This window comes from Saccoglossus kowalevskii, chromosome 8 (genome assembly GCF_978046115.1).
Source record: "Saccoglossus kowalevskii chromosome 8, keSacKowa6.1, whole genome shotgun sequence".
NCBI classification, from domain to species: Eukaryota; Metazoa; Hemichordata; class Enteropneusta; family Harrimaniidae; genus Saccoglossus; species Saccoglossus kowalevskii.
In genome coordinates this window covers 10,901,771-10,912,406 of record NC_140648.1, presented here as the reverse complement: position 1 = coordinate 10,912,406, position 10,636 = coordinate 10,901,771, and the positions used below count along the sequence as shown (strand labels likewise).

The window sequence follows — 10,636 nt, the reverse complement described above, 5'->3', positions numbered from 1 at the left end:
TGAGAACGCGTAGATCGTCTGTTCCATATGTTTGGGGCCGCGTAGCCTAATGGATAAGGCGTCTGACTTCGGATCAGAAGATTGCGGGTTCGACTCCCGTCGTGGTCGACTTTTTTTTATTTCAGACTATTGTTTCTACATTTAATACCAGGAAATTTGTAGCAAAATCAAAACAAAGTCCCTTGTATCTCAGACTTGTATTACTAGTCTGAGCCTGTATACGCAAGCCACGGTCAACTGCTGTGCGCGAAAGTAAAGGTGCACAGCGATACACACGACAACTGACTGTGCCCGGCACACAGTATCACCACAGCTGTCCAGTCCTAAAGACATCCGTGCTGTCAATTTATAAAGTTGACCCATTGAAAAATGGAAGCAAGTTGTTTAAAGTCGTTAACTCTACACATACTAATCCATATTGAACATGACACGTGGCAATGATGTCAATGTAAAGGTGCACCGTTCTGCATCTACCCTAGAGGAGTCACAAATAACTCTCATAGGGAATGATAATTATCCAGCTGTTTAAATGTAAATGGCCACATCCATGTATCCTGTACATTTATTATTTACCCTTTATTTCAGGCCAAAAAAGTCTTATATTAAATACATTACAAACACCAACACTAATAAATACAACGTCTAAAATTAGTCCAAAATTTGGATAAGAAAAAACTGTCAGAATTGACACAAGTACGAATTAAAGCATAATCGCTCGTAAGTAGGCGCTGACTGAAGTTATATAATTCCTTGCGCAGGAGAGATTCAAAGTTTAAAATATTTCTAGCCCGTTTAAGGTAGCGGGACTATTATTTGCATACTTGTTTTCATCTTCTAATTGTGACTAAATGACTACAAATAGACCCGGGAAAGTAAATATTTTTAGAATCGCCAGACTTCAAGCTTTTCACAAGTGTATTTTGCATGCCCGTATCTGCAATCTACGACGCGTTACTCAATCAAAGGTGAAAAATTACTTTTTCTGTAAAAAAAATAATTACGCATTTATGCTGGCGATAAGAAGTTTTTTTTTTTCACTTTTCCTAGTTGTTCAATAGTCTGGTAAATTGAATGTGTCTGGTTAGTTTTATTCAAGCAACGCGTTTTAAAAAATAGTGTCCTGAATTTCAATTACTGTTTTAGTCGCATTGCCCCCAACTCAAACCACAACTCGTTGGTAAATAATCGATGAAATAGTTTGTCTGGACACATTCAAGTTCCTCTCATTGTCACCTTAAAGCTGTGAAAATTTGGTGTTAATCTATCCCATTCCTTTATTTCTTTGGTTTCCAGTAGCCTTACACATTTGGATGTCCCTACACATGTTAAAGCAGACCTTGATGGGAAAACAAATTGATTGTGCCGATAAACAAGCTTGAAAATCTTTGCTGTTACTTCATGGACGTTTTCTAGGAGTTTATGTTTTTCAAAATACAGGGACTTTAACAAAAAATAACGTATACTTATTGTCGTCGGATTAACACCAAATTTTCACAGCTTTAAGCTGACAATGAGAGGAACTTGAATGTGTCCAGGCAAACTATTTCATCGATTATTTACCAACGAGTTGTGGTTTGAGTTGGGGGCAATGCGACTAAAACAGTAATTGAAATTCAGCACACTATTTTTTTAAAACGCGTTGCTTGCATAAAACTGACCAGACACATTCAATTTACCAGACTATTGAACAACTAGGAAAAGTGAAAAAAATACTTCTTATCGCCAGCATAAATGCGTAATTATTTTTTTTTACAGAAAAAGTAATTTTTCACCTTTGATTAAGTAACGGGTCATAGAATGCAGATACGGGCATGGCAAACACACCTTTGCAAAGCTTGAAGTCTGGCGATTCTAAAAATATATACTTTCCTGGGTCTATTTGTAGTCATTTGGTCACAATTAGAAGATGAAAACAGGTAAGCAAATAATAGTCCCGCTACCTTAAGGCTAAAGATCAATCTTATAGCGTTATTATAAGCCACTTGCACTGTATTCACAATTTGTTTACAATAATCACACCAAACATTCAAACAATGGATACTGTATGAATACCTTCCAGTTAAGCCTAATCTCACAACAAACTTACTTTCTGGATTAAAACAATGGATAACAAAAGATAGATTAACACTGTAAACAACATAAACAATAGTGTCCCATGATTCTTTAGTGCAATCCATGGGATTGAGCGGTTCCCCTTTAACGTAATCAGTCTGTCTTTTCCTATAAAACATTTCCCTTTTTCCAATTTATTAACGGCTACTTTGATTTCATTACAGCACAGTCACTCTACTAGTGGAGTGACTGTGATTACAGGTAACCATCATATCTTCGTGGTAATTTACGACATTCACAGCAGATATCACATGATTTTTGTATTCAAGTTGGCAATTTGTTACAGACTGAAGAAGATATTCATAATGTTTTTCCACATATTGCAAATGCTTGTTTGCCAATCACAACCCTCTATAGTAGATGGTCTAGCGCCAACAATGTTAGTCATATTATTAACTGAATTCCAAAAGTCTCGCGATTTCCCCTGTGATAACTTATAAGCTAACGCATCAGCTCTCGCTTTTTCATCGTTTCTTCTACAAATTTGAATCATTGTCTTAAATTTGGCCCGCGTTTTACGCATTAATTCATATATTGGTCCAGTGTGAGATCTTCCATTACTTACCCATACCATGAATGCATCCCTAGCAATGTTATGAAAGTCACGAACTTGGTCATTCCAGCCTGGAATCTCGTGATGTCGTTTAGATTTGACAGTTGGTAGAGTATCCTCAGCCGCTACCCACAATGATTGAACAATGTCAGCATAATCACAGTTAATTTAAGAGCGATCATTTGCAATATTTTTTCTTACAGGTTTGTTTTGTTTACTTACCTTTATCTATCTAATGATTTCACCCCAACCCCAGAGTTTGTAATTGTCTTGCACCTCATCTATGTACAATTACTGATTATAATGTCAGACTGGTCTACTGCATCTACCGGAAATACTCTTAGACAAAACACTATCTTGTTTTGTTGACTGGTCAAATGATTGAAATCACTCGACCAGCAAAACAAGGATTAAATAAACATACATACCAGCTTTGACCAAACAAAACCATTGGGAAATACTTAAAGCGCGGCGGTCGTCGTTATGCTGCGCGTGTGCGACACGTGTGTTGATAAACATTGATTTTCCCACAATCCAATGCGCTCTTGAAATGGAAATCACAAGTATGAGGTTTGACCTGGGTGCGACTTGCACTGAATACCGCCAGTGACTTCCAATCACTTAAAAATTATCTAATTAAAGCTTGGAAATGTCTCAGTTTGTTCTCATTGATCTGTGCAACAGTCAAAGTCGCCATCTTTGTTTATATGAGTACTATATATCTTGCACATGCGTAGCGCGACGACTATCGTCCTTTAATCATGTGGCATAGCATCAGTTATCAATATCTCTACACCTACACACAAGCTATCTCTTTGCAAATCGAATGTAATGAACGTTGCTGGTGATATACTGTAAAATGGTTAATTATTCACTGGGTTTTAATTTGGCTTATTTCGCCGACTGGAAAATGCACTAAATTAAAACTCAGTAAATATGTAAAATTTAACATAAAACATTATCTAAATGATAAAACCGTGAATTTAAAACCCACTGAATATGCCTGAAATGGTAAATCAGTGAAATTTAAACCCAGTGAAAATTAGTCATTTTACAGTACGAATATAAAAAAAACTCACAGAAAGTGATGTAATTGATTGTAAATATTTGCATTGTAATATGCTTTTGACAAATAACTCTTATGCAATCCATAGCAAAATTTTGCAGTATTTTGTGAGCCACTATTTTATCAAAAGCGTAAATAAATACTAGTGGAGTACACATCAGGATGATAGTTCCACACATGTACCTCCACTAATGTTACACTTACACTATAGTATGTAAAAAAAAGTATTAAACAATATGTAGATATAGAATGCTGCAAATCTCAATGAAAACCATCCACACTTATTTCACAAAGCTGTTATAATTATAAAAACATTCTGGATACGATTGCTTAAAAGCATACAACGTTACACCATTACAATTATCAGTACAACAACGGTTGAAGATAAACAAGTGACTTTTTGGGATGACTCTTTTTATTGCTTATAACAGTAACAAGAAATAATAACATCACTTACAAAAACCACATGGAATTATTACACATTACATTAATTATGAAGAAATTATTTTATTCATATAGGTACTTTTTATTTTTGCTACTATCTCTAAAAAGAGTCAGCTAGTAGAAGCAACATGATGTGTCAAGTTTTTTGTTTCTAAACAAATATACAGTAAATATTAAAAAGAGTTTTTTGGGTGGGAATTTAGGGGGCAGGACAGGAGATGAGGAGGACTGCTTTGTAAGAAGGGATTTGAAGACTAACTATATGTACTTCAAGGTTGTATTGGGCTAAGTTATATCAGTATATTCTATACGTGCATAGAGAGGGGGGCCAGCCAGAGGAGCTTCCAACCAATCAAAGCGCATTTTCGATACAATAAATACGATATGCATGAAAGAGAGATTCATCGCTTGTGGTAGTCGCTGCCGCCAGTGTCAATTTACATAATCCCGAAACACTGATTTCATTCAGTTTAGAATCTTGATAGCTTTTTCTAGATAGTTGTAACGTGATCTTTTGTTTTTGTTGATATGGTCCAAACCAAGCCAGGGCCTTGGTTGCATATTGCCACCTGAGGAGAGAATACAACAAATATGAATAATCAATAAGGAATGAGTGACGGAAAAAACAAGAATTGGAACTATCATTAGAAATACCAAATACCCATAATATAATTTATAGATGCAATTGACATTGAAGTTTGACTGGTATGAAATTGTTCACAACACTGAATACCATATTTCCCTGGTCATAAGCCCAGGGGCCTCAACATCAGAAAAATCGGAAAAAGTATGGGGTGAACGTTTACCCACGGATCACCTTAGAAAAAGCTGTGTCATACTGACATTATTTTCTGATTATTGACACTTTATAAAGCAACGCAGAAGTGCATTACTGCGATGTTAAAATATGATCTGTTAGCACTGATTTCAACAACAAAAACTGGTGATTCACAATTTTTGAAAGGTAAATAGAAAGTGAAGAAGGTATTTAAAACATCTTTCATGGTCGCCAACAGATCAAGTTGAAGAACAGTTTACCTGTTCATACCCCATTCACGATAGTATCAATGCACTGTGATTATTTGGAAGTAAAACGATGTCCAATGACCAGGTTTCACTTCACAATCACATCTTTGGTGTTTCGAAAGCAACCACTCAAAGAAATATGGAATACTTATGGATTTGATTAATCTGGATGGACTGGTGTTGTAATTTAAAACAAGGCATATACTCCAAGATTTATATTTTACATTTACAAAGTACAAAAGATCAAATACTACAGTCCAGTAAAAATCAAAGAAGAAACAAGCAGGCTCTCTGCTGAGATAGCTTTGCTGTTAGTAATGCACATTTCAATTAAAGACCTGAAGATATCATTAGAAAAAGAACAAATCTGAGAGAGGTCTATCTTAGGTATCTATATGTATGATATTAAAGCAATCAGAAATGCGGTTTTCAACAAAAAGTCAAAAATATAATTTTTTACCAAAAATGACAAAACATATCATCACGAAATGAAGAAATCTAAGAGAGGTCTGCCCAAGGTACACATACACCAAGTATCAAAGCAATAGGGTTTGTAGTTTTTAAGTTGAAAAATTAAAAAGTTAACACGGACAACAGACAGTGATGGACTCATATAATAAGGCTCGCTCGACTAAGTCGAAAGCGAAGCAAAAAAATCTGTTGGACAGTGAATTTACCTGGCAGTGTCTGAGGTTTGAAATCCTTCAGATCCACAAAGTATTCTTGGTCTGCAAGACAAAATAATGCGCACATAGGTATTGTATGTAGATACTTAATTGGTTAACATTGCTATGTATGTATTGTGTGGTTCTATGGATAGCAATGTGTTAACTCACTGTCAATGTATACACATACTGAGAGGGTTAACATTGCTATGTATGTATTGTGTGGTTCTATGGATAGCAATGTGTTAACTCTCTGTCAATGTATACACATACTGGGAGGGTTAACATTGCTATGTATGTATGTAGTGTGTGGTTCTATGGATAGCAATGTGTTAACTCTGTCAATGTATACACATACTGGGAGGGCTAACATTGCTATGTATGTATTGTGTGGTTCTATGGATAGCAATGTGTTAACTCACTGTCAATGTATACACATACTGGGAGGGTTAACATTGCTATGTATGTATTGTGTGGTTCTATGGATAGCAATGTGTTAACTCTCTGTCAATGTATACACATACTGGGAGGGTTAACATTGCTATGTATGTATGTAGTGTGTGGTTCTATGGATAGCAATGTGTTAACTCTGTCAATGTATACACATACTGGGAGGGCTAACATTGCTATGTATGTATTGTGTGGTTCTATGGATAGCAATGTGTTAACTCTCTGTCAATGTATACACATACTGGGAGGGTTAACATTGCTATGTATGTATTGTGTGGTTCTATTGATAGCAATGTGTTAACTCTCTGTCAATGTATACACATACTGAGAGGGTTAACATTGCTATGTATGTATTGTGTGGTTCTATGGATAGCAATGTGTTAACTCTGTCAATGTATACACATACTGGGAGGGTTAACATTGCTATGTATGTATTGTGTGGTTCTATTGATAGCAATGTGTTAACTCTCTGTCAATGTATACACATACTGAGAGGGTTAACATTGCTATGTATGTATTGTGTGGTTCTATGGATAGCAATGTGTTAACTCTGTCACTGTATACACATACTGGGAGGGTTAACATTGCTATGTATGTATTGTGTGGTTCTATGGATAGCAATGTGTTAACTCTGTCAATGTATACACATACTGGGAGGGTTAACATTGTTATGTATGTATTGTGTGGTTCTATGGATAGCAATGTGTTAACTCTCTGTCAATGTATACACATACTGGGAGGGTTAACATTGCTATGTATGTATTGTGTGGTTCTATTGATAGCAATGTGTTAACTCTGTCAATGTATACACATACTGGGAGGGTTAACATTGCTATGTATGTATTGTGTGGTTCTATGGATAGCAATGTGTTAACTCTGTCACTGTATACACATACTGGGAGGGTTAACATTGCTATGTATGTATTGTGTGGTTCTATGGATAGCAATGTGTTAACTCACTGTCAATGTATACACATACTGGGAGGGTTAACATTGCTATGTATGTATTGTGTGGTTCTATGGATAGCAATGTGTTAACTCTCTGTCAATGTATACACATACTGGGAGGGTTAACATTGCTATGTATGTATTGTGTGGTTCTATGGATAGCAATGTGTTAACTCACTGTCAATGTATACACATACTGGGAGGGTTAACATTGCTATGTATGTATTGTGTGGTTCTATGGATAGCAATGTGTTAACTCTCTGTCAATGTATACACATACTGGGAGGGTTAACATTGCTATGTATGTATTGTGTGGTTCTATGGATAGCAATGTGTTAACTCTGTCAATGTGTACACATACTGGGAGGGTTAACATTGCTATGTATGTATTGTGTGGTTCTATGGATAGCAATGTGTTAACTCTCTGTCAATGTATACACATACTGGGAGGGTTAACATTGCTATGTATGTATTGTGTGGTGTGGTTCTATGGATAGCAATGTGTTAACTCTCTGTCAATGTATACACATACTGGGAGGGTTAACATTGCTATGTATGTATTGTGTGGTTCTATGGATAGCAATGTGTTAACTCTCTGTCAATGTATACACATACTGGGAGGGTTAACATTGCTATGTATGTATTGTGTGGTTCTATGGATAGCAATGTGTTAACTCTGTCAATGTATACACATACTGGGAGGGTTAACATTGCTATGTATGTATTGTGTGGTTCTATGGATAGCAATGTGTTAACTCTCTGTCAATGTATACACATACTGGGAGGGTTAACATTGCTATGTCTGTATTGTGTGGTTCTATGGATAGCAATGTGTTAACTCTCTGTCAATGTATACACATACTGGGAGGGTTAACATTGCTATGTATGCATTGTGTGGTCTGCAGCTGGTCAGATTTGAGAAACTGAAATATTTTATGTGACTCGTTACCTTCAGGTATGTATGTTGGTCTTCCCATCACCACTATAGCATATTTGATCTGTAAATAAATAAATTAATTAAATTGAGTTACCCTAAGTATAAAACAAGTCATTGTTAATGACATAGTCCCCGTTGGAAGTAGGGAGAATGTTATTCATACCAAAAATAAAGTTACAAACCAAAAGCATAGTTAGTTATCTGGAGTTAATAAATGGCTGGTCTAGTATCAACAGAAATTAGACGTATTAAAATTACACTTCCAAAATCGAAATATATGGTCAGAAATTGAAAAGGATAAGCTATTCATCCATTTTTTTTACCCAAACTGAATTTTATTTGTCTGGGCTCATGTACAGAGATATTAGTAGTATGGTCAATAAGCAAGATTGCACGCAGTCAACCCTGTTCAACCCGATCGTGAAACTAAATTTCATGGACATGTATTCTAACATGTATAATTTGACGAGAAAAAAAAACATGTCAACAACACATTTTGAAAAAAACAAGATGGCTGAGTTGGTCATTTTGAATTTGAACATGAAATAAATCATCAAGGACATGTATCTTAACATATACAATGTTTGTATCAAATTTGAACAAAAAACGACAGATCCTGTCGAAGAAACCACATTTTTCAAAAAACAAGATGGATGCAAGTCGGCCACCTTTTATCTGATTAAGGAACAAACTGATACGAACATGTATTCCTACATTTATGATGTATGTGCCAAACATGAATGAAAATGGCCTGAAAGTAGTATGATCAATAAGCAAGATTACCACCAGTTGGCCATCTTTAATCTGATTGTAAGTAAGTAAGTAAGTAAGTAAGTAAGTAAATCTTTATTGCTATCGTATCCCATTTGAGATCTTGACATAAAATGCAATAACGTCAAATACATGGAATAATAATAAAAAAAAAAATGAAAATACTAAATAAAAGGAAATAATAAAAATACTGTAAATGAATGAAATAAATACTTATCTCACAATAAGAGATAAATGAATAATTGTAATATAATGTAAATAAATGTAAATCTGTGCTTTGCGGTTTTTTGAGGCAGCTGGTACTGAAGTTATTGTTTGATTTTTTGCTCCCTAAGCATAAAGCAAGTATAAATGTGTTTTGAAACGTCTTTAATTATGTGATCGTTTTTATTATTTAATATGTTTATTAATGTCTCTCCATACATTTTATGTTAATAAAAATGCTGGTTCTTTCTTTATCATATAGCTGGCATGTGAAAAGGAAATGTTTCTCATCTTCAATTTCTCCAAGATCACAGACAGGGCATTTTCTATCAGAGATGGAAATGTTTTTGTATCTGCCCGATTCAATCTGTAAACGGTGGGCACTTATTCTAAGTTTAGTCATTGCAGCACGATATAGTGGATTTTTAATTATTTGAAGGTATTTCTCAAAAGAAAAATCAGTTTTTATTTCTCTGTATGTTCTCAATTTGTTTTTGTGATGCACGCCCTTATCATCATCAAACATGCATTCTTTACTTTTTTTCTGGAATTGCATTTTAAGTTTTTCTGTAATGTCTTCAGTAGTAGCATTGCTGTATTTAATTTGCCCATCTTTCCAGATATTACTTAAACTTAGGTTTTCCAAAATCTTTTTCACACCAGATACCCAGTTGTAAATGGTAAAACAAATTTTCGTGGACATGTAATCCAAAATGTTCAGTGCATGTACAAAATGTGAACAAAAACTGTAAAAGCATTTTCAAAAAACAAAATTGCTGCCAGCCAGCCAACTTTGATCTGATCATGAAACAAATCATCATAGCCATGTATCCTAAGATGTATAATGCTTGTACCAAATTTGAACAAAAACTGACAAAGCATGCATAAGAAACCACATTTTCAAAAAACAAAATGGCTACCAGTCAGACTTATTAGATTGAATCAGTGAACTACTGCATGTGCGTATGTCCCAGATAAAGTACTAACACATGCAAAGAATGAACAGATTTGGTCCACAGGATGCTGAAATATGACCCTGGATGGACGAATGGTCAGATGGATGGACAGACAATTATAAGTCTCTGTTTCAAACTTACAGGCCATTTACATATATGACAACTGTATTAAGACAGGTAGTAATTAGACTGTAATATACATAATAATTAGCATATTAGTAGTGCATACGCTTATGTGAATGAGAGATGCGTCTAGGAAAAAAAAATGTGATTTTCAGTTATGTGCACTTCTATAGAGATGTGCTTGTAATAGAGAAGATACAGTATTGATATGCGACTGACAAATGACTTTCTGATCAGGGCATGTACCGTTAAAGTCCTAATATAAACCGCATACGTAATAGTAACTGCACCCCCAATTCCGGCTTCGGGGTTAAAGAGTTCTTTAACAAAAATTGAAAACTTGAAAAGTACCTATTACTAACCGCACCCCCAATTCAACAA

The 10,636-nt window shown here is 35.1% G+C and overlaps 1 protein-coding gene and 1 non-coding gene across 2 annotated transcripts in view; one reads left to right on the top strand and one right to left on the bottom strand.

The window, feature by feature from the left end:
- The first annotated feature begins 35 nt into the window (after positions 1 to 35).
- On the top strand, positions 36 to 108 carry TRNAR-UCG (transfer RNA arginine (anticodon UCG)). Its single transcript has one exon. It is a non-coding gene; the product is annotated as a tRNA-Arg (tRNA).
- Positions 109 to 4,128: 4,020 nt separating this feature from the next.
- The window catches only part of LOC100375813 (ubiquitin C-terminal hydrolase 7-like), a 45,001-nt gene continuing 38,493 nt past the window's right edge, over positions 4,129 to 10,636 (bottom strand). Inside the window, exons 31-33 of the mRNA XM_085502155.1 lie at positions 8,214 to 8,262; positions 5,879 to 5,929; positions 4,129 to 4,744 (exon numbers count right to left, since the gene is read on the bottom strand). Coding sequence (XP_085358281.1) covers positions 4,641 to 4,744; positions 5,879 to 5,929; positions 8,214 to 8,262 — 204 coding nt within the window. The 3' untranslated portion in view covers positions 4,129 to 4,640. The remainder of the gene's footprint in view (positions 4,745 to 5,878; positions 5,930 to 8,213; positions 8,263 to 10,636) is intronic.